Source organism: Sorex araneus, chromosome 4 (assembly GCF_027595985.1).
Source record: "Sorex araneus isolate mSorAra2 chromosome 4, mSorAra2.pri, whole genome shotgun sequence".
Taxonomy (NCBI): Eukaryota; Metazoa; Chordata; class Mammalia; order Eulipotyphla; family Soricidae; genus Sorex; species Sorex araneus.
The window spans coordinates 212500139-212513664 of record NC_073305.1 but is presented as its reverse complement, the minus strand read 5'-3'; the positions used below and the strand labels follow the sequence as shown (position 1 = coordinate 212513664).

Sequence of the window (13526 nt, the reverse complement as noted above, 5' to 3'; positions counted from 1 at the left end):
TGTGAGATGATATCTCATGGTTGTTTTGATCTGCATTTCCCTGATGATTAGTGATGTGGAACATTTTCTCATGTGCCTCTGAGCCATTCGGATTTCTTCTTTAGGAAAGCTTCTGTTCATTTCATCACCCCATTTTTTGATTGGGTTGGCAGTTTTCTTCTTGTGGAGTTCAACCAGTGCATTGTATATCCTTGTTATCAACCCTTTATCGGATGGGTACTGCGTAAATATCCTTTACCATTCTGTAGATTGTCTTTGTACTTTGGTCATTGTTTCTCTTGAGGTGCAGAAGCTTCTTAGTTTGAGATAGTCCCATTTATTTATCTCTGTTTTCACTTGCTTGGCCAGTGGCGTGTCAGCTTTGAAGATACCTTTGGCTTCAATGTCGTGGAGGGTTTTGCCGACCTTGTCGTCAATGTACCTTAGGGATTCTGGTCTGATGTTGAGGTCCTTAATCCATTTTGATCTGACTTTTGTACATGGTGACAGGTGGAGGTCTAAGCCCATTTTTTTGCATGTAGCTGTCCAGTTTTGCCAGCACAATTTGTTAAACATGCTTTCCTTGCTCCACTTCGCCTTTTTTGCTCCCTTATCAAAGATTAGATGGTCATATATTTGGGGGATGTGTCAGAGTACTCAACCCTGTTCCATTGGTCTGCGGCTCTGCCTTTGTTCCAGTACCAAGCTGTTTTAATGACTACCGCTTTGTAGTAGAGTTGGAAGTTGGGGAGGTTGATTCCTCCCATTTTCTTTTTCCCAAGAACTGCTTTAGCTATTCGTGGGGGCTTATTGTTCCATATGAATTTCAGGAGCGCTTGCTCCATTTCTTTGAAGAATGACAAGGGTATCCCTAAAGGGATCGCATTGAATTTGTACAATGCTTTGGGGAGAATTGCCATTTTGACAATATTAATTCTTCCAATCCATGAGCAGGGGATATTTTTCCATTTCCTCATGTCTTCTTTTATTTCCTGAAGTAGCGTTTTGTAGTTTTCATTATACAAGTCCTTTACCTCCTTAGTTAAGCTGATTCCGAGGTATTTGATTTTTTGAGGCACAATTGTGAACGGGATAGCTTTTATCATGTCGCTTTCTTCTCTCTCACTATTTGCATATAAGAAAGCCATGGACTTTTGGGTATTGATTTTATAGCCTGCAACTTTACTATATGAGTCTATTGTTTCTAGGAGTTTCTTGGTAGAGGTTTTAGGGTTTTCTAAGTATAATATCATATCATCAGCGAATAGTGAGAGCTTGATTTCTTCCTTTCCTACCTGAATGCCCTTAATATCTTTTTCTTGCCTAATCGCTATTCCAAGTACATTGAAGCCAAAGGTATCTTCAAAGCTGACATACCACTGGCTAAGCAAGTGAAAACAGAGATAAATAAATGGGACTATCTCAAACTAAGAAGCTTCTGCACCTCAAGAGAAACAGTGACCAAAGTACAAAGACAATCTACAGAATGGGAAAGGATATTTATGCAGTACCCATCCAATAAAGGGTTGATAACAAGGATATACAATGCACTGGTTGAACTCCACAAGAAGAAAACTGCCAACCCAATCAAAAAATGGGGTGATGAAGTGAACAGAAACTTTCCTAAAGAAGAAATCCGAATGGTTCAGAGGCACATGAGAAACTGTTCCACATCACTAATCATCAGGGAAATGCAGATCAAAACAACCATGAGATATCATCTCACACCACAGAGACTGGCCCACATCCCCCAAAACAAAAGCAACCGGTGTTGGCTTGGATGCGGGGAGAAAGGGACTCTTCTTCACTGCTGGTGGGAATGCCGACTGGTTCAGCCTTTTTGGAAAACAATATGGACGATTCTCAAAAAATTAGAAATTGAGCTTCCATTTGACCCAGCAATACCACTCCTGGGAATATATCCCGGAGAGGCAAAACGGTATAGTAGAGATGGCATATGTATTTCTATGTTCATTGCAGCACTGTTTACAATAGCCAGAATCTGGAAAAAACCAGAGTGCCCCAAATCAGATGACTGGTTAAAGAAACTCTGGTACATCTACACAATGGAATACTATGTAGCTGTCAGAAAACATGAAGTCATGAAATTTGCATATAAATGGATCAACATGGAAAGTATCATGTTGAGTGAAATGAGTCAGAAAGAAAGAGACAGACATAGAAAGATTGCACTCATATGTGGAATATAATGTAACTGAGAAGTACAAGTTGGCAACGATGCAACTTCTGGCAGATATCTCTCTGGACTTAGTTACTAAAATACTAAATTACAGAAACCCAAAACTGAGAGGCCGCTAAGTGTGGTCACTCGACCTCATACCTCTTCATCCTCAGCAATGGAAAACAAATTATCTAATGCTTCCTTTTCAGCAGGTCTGACTTTAGGGGAGAGACTCTCCAAACAATAATAGTGAGTTTTGTTGAAATATTGTATGCAATCAAAGTGAAAGTAAAGTGAAATTTATTAGTTACACAGGCGGGGGGGGGGGGCTTAGGGTGGGGGAGCTAGGGGCGTGGGGGGGTTAGGGGTGTGAGGGGGCGGGGTGGAGCTATACTGGGATTCTTGGTGGTGGAATATGAGCACTGGTGAAGGGATGGGTATTCGAGCATTGTATAACTGAGATTTAAACCTGAAAACTTTGTAACTTTCCACATGGTGACTCAATAAAAAATTTAAAAAATAAAAAAAATTTAAAAAAATTTAAAAAAAAACATAGGGATGGGTCAGCCTCTGTAAAATCGACACAGGAGGGAAACCCCATAAAGTGATAGGCTGCAGTTGTGTTGTGGTTAAGGATTATGGCAAAGAATCCCTGGCCAAGGATGGCATCGAGGAATATTTCAAATGCAAGAAATAAATAAGAATTTTGGCTCTTAAAAAAAATAGGGTGGAATGATTTCTCAAATCTGACTTCTAAATAGGAAATGGTGGCAGAACTTACGGAAATAAATTTTAATTTAATTTTATTTTATTTTATTTTTTGCTTTTTGGGTCACACCCAGTGATGCACAGGGGTTACTCCTGGCTCTGCACTCAGGAATTACCCCTGGCAGTGCTCGGGGACCCTATGGGATGCTGGGGATTGAACCCAGGTCAGTCGCGTGCAAGGCAAACGCCCTCCCCACTGTGCTATCACTCCAGCCCCATGTAAATAAATTTTTAAAAATACTCTTTTGGGGGGCCAGAGCGATAACACAGTGGGGAGGGTGTTTGCCTTGCACGCGACTGACCTGGGTTCAATCCCCAGCATCCCATAGGGTCCCGAGCACCGCCAGGAGTAATTCCTGAGTGCAAAGCCAGGAGTAACCCCTGAGTATCGCTGGGTGTGACCCAAAAAACAAAACAAAAAAAAATGCTCTTTTGGAGCTGGAGCAATAGCACAGCGGGTAGGGCGTTTGCCTTGCACATGGCCAACCCGGGTTCGATTCCCAGCATCCCACAGGGTCCCCTGAGCACCGCCAGGAGTAATTCCTGAGTGCATGAGCCAGGAGTAACCCCTGTGCAATGCCGGGTGTGGCCCAAAAACCAAAAAAAAAATACTCTTTTGTGTTCTGAATATGGGCTGGAGCGATAGCACAGTGGATAAGGCATTTGCCTTGCATGCAGCCGACCCGGGTTCGATTCCTCCGTCCCTCTCAGAGGTCAAGCTACCAAGAGTTTCTCGCCTGCACGGCAGAGCCTGGCAAGCTCCCCGTGGCGTATTCGATATGCCAAAAACAGTAACAAGTCTCACCATGGAGACGTTACTGGTGCCCGCTCGAGCAAATCGATGAGCAACGGGATGACCGTGCTACAGTGACAGTACTCTGAATATTCCCTTGTACAACCCTAGAAGAGTCCCGGGCTCCGCATGCTTCTACCCGTGGAGGTGGCTTTGCCCCGGTGGGCAGGGGCACCCTGCTCAGTACCCCTCTTTGGTTGCAGGCTGGCAAGCGAGGACCCCACCCTGCCCTGTGGTGGGTGAACGGCGAGGGGCAGGAAGTGAAGTGGAACTTCAGCCAGCTGAGTGAGGTCGGCCAGCAGGTGGCGAATGTCCTCACGGGCCCGTGTGGCCTGCAGCGAGGGGACCGGGTGGCCGTGGTGCTCCCCCGGGTGCCCGAGTGGTGGCTGGTGACTCTGGGCTGCATGCGAGCAGGTGGGTGACGGGGGGACGGGAAGGGCAGAGGTGAGCGACCTCCCAACTCGCAGCTCCCGGCAAGCGCAGGGTCCGTGCTGCGTGCCTCACGCGTGCTAGCCCAGAGACAGCCAACCCCGAGAAAGGCAGACGCGCCTCGGGGACTCGGGTCTCCGCCCGTGGGAAGGGCGAGCAGGCCAGGAGAGAAAGGAGCGTCGGGAGAGCTCGGGGAAGGGAAGGAGGGCCGTGGACCCCACGTCGGGGAGACGGGGAGCCAGGCAGGGATGCGCTGTCCCAGGAGAGTCTCGGAATCAGCCTCCCCCAAAAGCTCAGTGACTCTCCAGGAGGCCGAAAGGCAACCACAGGAGTCTCCCGAAGAGAGGGAGCAAAGGGGGCTGGAGCGATAGCATGGCAGGGAGGGCGTTTGCCTTGCACTCGGCCGCCCCGGGCTCGATTCCCAGCATCCCATGTGGTCCCCTGAGCATCACCAGGAGTAATTCCTGAGTGCAGAGCCAGGAGTAACCCCTGTGCATCACTGGGTGTGACCCTCCAAAAAAAAGCAAAAAAAAAAAAAAAAGAGGGAGCAAAAAAACCCGAGAAAGTTTTAGGTTGCTCCTTAGCTGCAGGACGTCCAGGGGGCCCAGCCAGCACTGGACAGAGCACCCTGGTTTGCAAGGCCAAGGTCATGGCCTCTGTGTGTTCATTGCTGTCAGAGAGTCCGGCTGCAGCCAAGACCCACAGACCTTTCGTCTGGGAATTGAATTAATGAATTGGTCGGTGATGTGGTATCAGGCAGCCCTCGTCCCTGTAGGTCCCCCCCCACAGCTCTGACAATTCAGGGGTCTGCATTCTTGGACCCCCTGCCCCCGATACTCCTCCTGGCAGACCCCGACTCTGAGCCCCCCGCCGGCCGTTTCCACTGGACAAAGCCTCCTCTTCTGGCTCATTTCGAACCATTTGGCTTCTCCAGGCCTCGTCTTCATGCCGGGGACCGTCCAGATGAGAGCCAAGGACATTCTGTACCGGCTGCAGGCGTCCAAGGCCAGGGCCATCGTGGCCGGGGATGAAGTGGCCCAGGCGGTGGACACGGTGGCTCCTGAGTGCCCCGCCCTAAGCACGAAGCTGCTGGTGTCGGAGGAGAAGCGGGACGGCTGGCTGGACTTCAAGACCCTGCTTCGGTGAGCACCTGCCCTGCCGGCCCTGAGCCCCGGCCGCAGGGGAGCCCTCCTGACCAGCAGGAGCTTTCCTGAGAAAGGCCAGGTGAAGACGGGGTGACGGAGGAGATGCTTGGTCAGCTCGAACAAGGAGATTGTTAGTGACTCACTGCCAGGGCTAAGTGGGTTTGTCTGTCAGAATCATCCAAAGAAGGGCCAGAGCGATAGCACAGCGGGGAGGGCGTTTGCCTTGCATGTGGCCGACCCGGGTTCGATTCCCAGCATTCCATAGGGTCCCCTGAGCACCGCCAGGGGTAATTCCTGAGTGCAGAACCAGGAGTAACCCCTGAGGATCGCTGGGTGTGACCCCCCCAAAAAAAAAAAAAGAATCGTCCAAAGAAGGGCTGGAGCGATAGCACAGCGGGGAGGGTGTTTGTCTTCCACGCAGTCAGCCCGGGTGCGATTCCCACCATCCCATATGGTCCCCCGAGCACCGCCAGGAGTAAGTACTGAAGTACAGAGCCAGGAGGAACCCCTGAGCATGGCCAGGTGTGACCCCCAAAAGGCAAAATAATAATAATAATAATAATAATAATAAAATAATAATAATAATACTCCAAAGAACTTGTAGAATGCCTCAGATTTAAAAAAAAAATAAGGCACCATCATTTACAGTTTTTCCTAGTTGAGTTTTAGGCCTACAATGTTCCAGCACCAACGCCAGCCCCAATGTCCCCTCCCTTGGCCCCGAACCTCCTCTCCACAGCCCGCAGCCCCAGCCCAGCCCCTTCCACTTGTGCCTTGCATAGAGCCAGAAGGGAAGAAGCAATGGGCCATGGACCAAGAGATGCGGGAGCTCGGGATGTGGGAGAGGAAGCGGGGCCGGGTGGGCGGGAGGTAGGGCCACGAGCGGGCTTCCGGAGGGACAGTCTGAGCAGGGGGGGGGCGGGGGAGGAGGCAGCGCCCAGGCCCTGGCCAGCTGCCCTTCTTCCGCCCCAGACCCTTGGGAAAGCAGGAGTGGACCGGCCGCAGCCATCTGCGCCTTAACACTCAGCCCAGCCCTGCCCTCCCCGCGGTGGCTGGGCGGTTTTCAGTATTTGTAAGCATCTCAACAGAACAACAAAGCATTTGGAGTATGTGGGAGATGCAGGGGCAGACAGCTCACGTTCCCTTGAAACTGTTCCGGGGAGGGGGGGCAAACAATGTCCCCTCCCCTCGGCCGGTGTCCCCCGATCCCTCCCACCTGCAGCCTGCCTCCTTGATGGGCCCATTTTAAAGTTGTAGTGTGGGTCTCCTGCTTGGAGTGTTGCTGACTCTCGGGTTTGGGCAAGCAGCTCCAACCCAGCGACCTAGATGGGAGGAACTGGACCAATGCCGGCCTGTTTCCCCGGAAGCCCATCTCAGGGTCCCAGGCAGCTAGAGAGACAGATCGGAAGCAGCAGCACCTGCGTGTAAAATAACGGCTCAGGTCAGCGTGCAGATCATTGGGAACCTCAGACTCGACTGCTGGCGCCCACAAAATTCTCAGGGCCAGGTGGGGAACACAGGCATTCACCTGTATGGGCAGGCAGGGCCAGAAGGCCAGGTGGATCCTCCCACTCAGCAGGGATGCTCAGATGTTTCCACTGAAGGGAGCCTTGCTCTCCCTCTCTGGACCTGCCACTGGCCACTTGGGGAGGGGACAATCAGGAGGCATGTTTCTGGGCTAAGCAAGCAGGCCTGCAGGGCGGCCTCTGAGCGCCATGTCCCTGTGGCAAGAGAGATATCCTGGGGCTGGAGCAATAGCACGGTGGAGAGTGCATTTGCCTTGCATGCGGCCAACCCAGGTTCGATTCCCAGCATCCCATAGGGTCCCCTGAGCACTGCCAGGAGTAATTCCTGAGTGCAGAGCCAGGAGGAACCCCTGAGCATTGTCTGGTGTGATCCAAAAAGCACACACACACACAAATAAAAAAAGAGACATCCTAGGGGCTGGAGTGATAGCACAGCAGGTAGGGCGTTTGCCTTGCACGCGGCCGACCCGGGTTCAAATCCCAGCATCCCATATGGTCCCCTGAGCACCGCCAGGGGTGATTTCTGAGTGCATGAGCCAGGAGTGACCCCTGTGCATTGCTAGGTGTGACGCAAAAAAAAAAAAAAAAAGAGACATCCTGGGGGTCACACCCTGGCGCATTCTCAAAGCAATGTATTGTCAGCACCAGGTGGGTTGAAATCCACTTGGAGATGGTCATTGCCACTATGGCTGGAATCAGAGGTGACGTCGTGAGCCTAGGGGATGGCCGATGGGCTCAGCTCCTGAGGCCCCCCCACACCCCTTTGGTGGGTGCTAGTTCCTCTGAGCCAAAAGACTCCGCAGCGCTTCCAGTGATCGCTAGCAGGACTGGCAGGAAGAAGAACCGCCCCCCTGGGATCTGAGATCTCCACGCTAGGGATGAAGACACCCCCACCCCACCCCCGCCAACCCTCAGAGAGCGCAGGGAGCACAAAACCTTCTTCTAATGACGTGAGGTGGAAGGCAGATCGAAGAAAGACCCCGAGAATGCAGGGGTCTTTCTTCTCAGACACGCAAAGAGTGGTAGGGAAGCCCAGAGAAGTCAGGAGCACATCAGAGGTTGGACTGGGAGAACGCAGAGTGAGGGAGCACTTCCTGTTCAGTTGGTATCAGGCCAGGACTCCCCAGAACATCGCCTCACCACTCATTGCCTTCTTGCTCCTTCTCTTTGTGTCGTAATTAAATTTGCCAGTCACTGGATAAGACCATTATAACCGAGCTTTCTGGTGTTTTTTTTTTAATCACCATGAAATACAGTTACTAAGCTTTCATGTTTGAGTTTCAGACATACAATGATCAAACACCCATCTCTCCACAAGTACACATTTTCCACCATCAAAATCCCCAGCATCCCTCCGCCCATCCCAACATTCCCCCTGTCTCTATGGCAGATAATTCCCCCCCTACTCTCTCTCTACTTTGGGGCATTATGGTTTGCAATACAGATAACTGAGAGGCCATCACGTTTGGTCCTTTATCTACTTTCAGCACACATCTCCCATCCTGAGCGATCCCTCCAACCATCATTGACTTAGTGATCCCTTCTCTATCCCAGCTGCCTTCTCCTCCAGCTCATGAGAGAGGCTCCCAACCATGGAGCAATATTCCTGGCCCTGTGTCTACTGTCCTTGGGTGTCAGTTTGTCATAACATACCTCCTAGTATGTTATTTTATATTCCACAAATGAGTTCAGTCATCCTATGTCTGTTCCTCTCTTTCTGACTCATTTCACTCAGCATGATACTCTCCATGACCATCCACTTCTAAGCAAATTTTATGACTTCATCTTTCCTCACAGCTGCATAGTATTCCATTGTGTAGATGGACCAAATTTTCTTTAACCAGCCGTCTATTCTCGGGCACTCGGGTTGTTTCCAGACTCTGGCTATTGTGAACAGTACTGCGATGAACATACAGGTGCAGGTGTCATTTCTACTGTGCTTTTTTTGCACCCGTGGGATATATTCCCAGAAGTACTACCAAGCTTTCTGGAGGGAGGGGGCTCCCAGGAGCCAAAGGCTGCCTCCAGAGATACTCAGTGAACTGGACCGGACAGTTTGATACTTGGTCCCAGAGGTGCTTGGGGAGCCCCCGGGCCATCACAGCCATGAGTAGGGGCTTCCAGACCTACACCTACACCTGGTGCTATCCGGGGGCCACACGGTACCAGGGATTGAACTAGGGTCCTTGCACATACAAGTCACGTGCCCCTGACCCCTGAGTTGAGCTTCCCAGCTGACCGATCCTAGGCCAGAGATACGGAATCTAAGACGCAGAGGAGTGAGAGACACGGTCCAGGGTGACGTGGGTCAGCAGGCGCCTCAAGCCCACGTCTAGCCAACTAGGCTGACTGAAACTGTGTGGGATTGTCTTCACTCCTCGGCCTCCTTTCTGGTGTGAGAGGGCTGACAGGCCGGCAGGGGAGGTGCGGGGAGGCAGGAGGAGAAGAGCCACCGGCCCAAGCGGTGTCGGGGGCAGATTCTAGGAGGTGACATTCTGTGTCTCTGGCAGAGGGGCCTCTACCACTCACCGCTGTGTGGAGACTGCAAGCCAAGAGCCAGCAGCCATCTATTTCACCAGTGGCACCAGCGGCCTCCCGAAGATGGCGGAACACTCCCACGCCAGCCTGGGCCTGAAGGCCCAGATGGATGCTGGGTAAGAATTGCCCGTTCCCTCTCCAGAGAGGGGAAGGACCTGAGCTGGGGACCCGAGCTCCCTCCCGTTCGGCTGGACAGGGATTCCATCTGAGGTAGCTCCAGGGAGGAGGGAGGGGGTGGCCTCACCTGCTGGGTATCCAGTAGCCTTCATGGCTCGGTCAGACGTGGGGTCTCAACCTGCATGTTCTAAGCCATGTGTCCAGGAGGGGGATCGGTCCAAGGTTTATATGAATTTCCCCTAGACTGACCTAGGGCTTGTCCTCTGGGTGCTATTTTTTTTTTCTTCGATGCTATTCACATCCCCAGTGGGTATTTTTGTCAGCAGCATATTACTTTACGCTGGGATTGGAGAGATAGTACAGTGGGTAGGATGCTTGCCTGGCACGCAGCTGACCTAGGATTTGATCCCTGGCACCCCCTGTGGTTCCCTGAGCCCCAACAGGAGTGATCCCTGGGAGCAGAGCCAGGAGGAAGCCCTGTGCATCATTGGGTGTGACCCCAAAACAAAACATAAAAAAATATATTGTATTCTTTGTTTTGTTGTTGTTGTTGTTTCTTTTTTGGGTCACACCTGGCGATGCACAGGGTGTACTCCTGGCTCTGCACTCAGGAATTACTCCTGATGGTGCTCGAGGGACTATATGGGATGCTGGGCATCAAACCCGGGTCAGCTGCATGCAAGGCAAACGCCCTCCCTGCTGTGCTATCACTCCAGCCCCAATCTTGTACTCTGACGTGGAAGCTGTAATGGAATCTATTTGACGAACTGAGAGCTCAGCATTTCTGGACTTCAGAGCTCATCGATCAGAATTTCCTTCCACCTGGTACAAACCCCATTGGCTGAATCAGAAACTTATGTGCCCAGAATGCTAGGTTGTGAGGGCAAGAAATTTCTGGGTCTGTTTTATCAGAAGATCCTGTTTGCCATGTCAAGGTCATTATTGTAACTGGGAAAGTATTTTAATAATTGATAATTTGGTATTCACTTGAAATAAAAGATTTCAATGTAGAAAGCCTCAAACATTTACTGCCTATAAGCCTGTGGCTTATAGGGTTGGAGTGATAGCACAGTGGATAGGGTGTTTGCCTTGCATGCAGTCGACCCGGGTTCGATTCCTCTATTCCTCTCAGAGAGCCAGCAAGCTACCAAGAGTATCCCGCCCGCACAACAGACCCTGGTAAGCTCCCCGTGGCATATTTGATATGCCAAAAACAGTAACAACAAGTCTCACACTGGAGATGTTACTGGTGCCTGTTCGAGCAAACTGATGAACAACGGGATGACAGTGCTACAGTGCAAGCCTGTGGTAGCAGAAAACTATATTGATGAATATAAGTCATTTCATGGTAAACTAATCTGGGTTCAGTCCCCAGCACTACATGGACTCTGCCAGGAGTGATTCCTGAGCCCAGAGCCAGCAGTAAATTCTCAGCACTGCCTGTGATGGCCCAAACAATCCAAAAAGAAAGAAATTAATGTTAAACAAATATTGTTAAAATTCTGTTTCTGAAAGATAAGATAATGAATCACTTAAATGTAATGAAAATATTGAACTCCTATCCACCTCCTGCCAAGTTAATCCTTCTAAGCTATGGCCTCATATCCCTTCTGAGTAAAAATTTTGGCTTTTTACTGATTATCACTTATAATGGGATGGAGCTATAGCACAGCGGGTAGGGCGTTGCCTCAGCCCCTCTCAGAGAGCCCGGCAAGCTACCGAGAGTATCCCGCCCGCACGGCAGAGCCTGGCAAGCTCCCCGTGGCGTATTTGATATGCCAAAAACAATAACAACAAGTCTCACAATGGAGACGTTACTGGTGCCTGCTCGAGCAAATCGACGAGCAACGGGATGACAGTGCTACAGTGATCACTCATAATAGTTTTTACTAAGTAGGGAAATGAGGTGACTTCTCATCAAAGAAAACTCTTAAATCAATCCTCAATCTGTGTTGCTCCCATAAGACGTGATTCCTCTTTACGCGGCCTGGAGTGGGAAAGGAAACACATTCCAACCCCTCTAGACGTCAGACGTGATTGGGCAATTCCTGAAGCTTCAAGGAAAGAGAAGCCAATGTCTTGAACTTGACCAGGGGTTCAAACAAATCTCCACTTGTTGGTATACTTTTCCTGTGGCAGTTGCTACATGCCCAAAGTTGCACCGAATTCTTTTTCTGTTTTGTTCTGGGGCCGCAACTCGCAGTGTTCAGGCCTTACTCCTGGATCTGCACTCAGGAATCACTCCTGACAAGCTCAGGGTACCAGCTGGGATGCCAGGGATCGAACCCAGGCCGGCTGCATGCAAAGCAAACGCCCTGCCCGTGGTGCTACTACAATTGCACCAAATTCTATTATGAGAAGTAGACTCTGTAATCTGTTACGTGCTGGGGGCTTTGGTCCCACCTGAATAGTCTCTCCCTCTTGATACTGACCGAGAGGGTGGGAGGATTCTTCATCCCTTTGGCTGCTTAGGCTCACACACCTACATGCAAACGCACAATCAGGTACAAAAACATACTGTGCACACAGATAACTTGCCTCATGCACAAACACACACACACACACACACACACACACACACACACACACACACGTGCACGCACGCGCGCACATGTTGATGTACTTGTGTTTTCTCTATGTTCTCAGCATATGGATAAGCCCGAAAGCCTCTGACATCATATGGACCGTATCGGACACAGGCTGGATACTGAACATCTTGGCCTCATTTTTGGAACCCTGGGCAGCAGGAGCATGCACGTTTGTCCATCTCATGCCAAAGTTTGACCCACTGGTTATTCTCAAGGTGAGAAGATGGCTATCTGAGTCAGGCGGCTAACCCAAGGTTTTGTGCCCTCTGAGAGATCACGCTCTCAATTCATTTAATTTTCACTATGCCTTACCATATGCACAAGGATGGACAGGGCTCCGTAGAGAGATGGAAAGGGTCGTGCCTTTGTTGAACTCATGATCCAGAGAAGCAGACAGACCTTTCCTTAGATTTAAAAAAAAATAGGCAGATAACAGACATATTCATGGGCTCATGCACTCATTCACGTCTCCGTATTCAGTTCAATCTTTCCCTGGTACCAAGTATCAGAGTGTGATAAAGCAGATGAAAAGGGAGGGGTAGGAAGTCACCGGTGCTATTGTGTACTTTTGCATCGAGCACAATCGACTTAAAAGCACAGCTTGAGGGGCTGGAGCGATAGCACAGCTGGTAGGGCATTTGCCTTGCATGTGGCCAACCCAGGTTCAATTCCCAACATCTCATATGGTTCCCCAAGCACCGCCAGAAGTAATTCCTGAGTGCAGAGCCAGGAGTAGCCCCTGTGCATCACTGGATGTGATCCAAAAAGAAAAAAAATCACAGCTTGATTTACCTATATTAGAGAATACTAGCCAGTTGAGTCAGCTGTAACAAAGATCAAGAGTGCCAGAGAGATAATACAAGTGTTAAGGCACGTGCCTTTCCTATGACTGATCCCAGTTTGAGCCCTGGTACCACATGGTTATTTTTTTTTTTACCACATGGTTATTTGAGCATAGCCATTGGGTAGCCCCCAAGCCAAAACAAAACCAAAAATACACACACACACACACACACACACACACACACACACACACACACACGCATGCACAAACACAAGTCCAGAACACCAGAGACTAGGTGACTAAAACAGCCATTTATTTGGCATCATTCTGGAGGGTAAAGTCAGATCAAGGTGAGGGCAGGGCTGGGTTCCTGTAAGAACTCTCTCTTCCTGGCTTATCAGGGGCTTCGCTCGCTTCAAATCCTCACCTGGGAGGAGAGAGGGAGTTGCAGATTCATTCCTTTCCTTGGAAGGGCTTCAATCCCATAATGGGAGCCCACCCTTGGAACCACACCCTGCATCGTCCAAATGCATCCCACTGGGGGACTCCAACATAGAGACTGGGAATGGAGAATGACAGACACCTACAAAACTACTGACTTGTGGAGAATAAGAAATATTTCAGTCACTTCAGACTCCCTCATGCCAAAGGGCCACACCCCAGAATCAATCATTCTT

General features: G+C 50.2%; 1 protein-coding gene across 1 annotated transcript in view; it reads left to right on the top strand.

The window, feature by feature from the left end:
* Positions 1-13526, top strand: part of LOC101554456 (acyl-coenzyme A synthetase ACSM2B, mitochondrial) — a 31302-nt gene that overhangs the window by 4180 nt on the left and 13596 nt on the right. Inside the window, exons 3-6 of the mRNA XM_004604298.2 lie at positions 3926-4136; positions 5086-5293; positions 9333-9476; positions 12124-12280. Of these exons, the coding sequence (XP_004604355.1) occupies positions 3926-4136; positions 5086-5293; positions 9333-9476; positions 12124-12280 (720 nt within the window). The remainder of the gene's footprint in view (positions 1-3925; positions 4137-5085; positions 5294-9332; positions 9477-12123; positions 12281-13526) is intronic.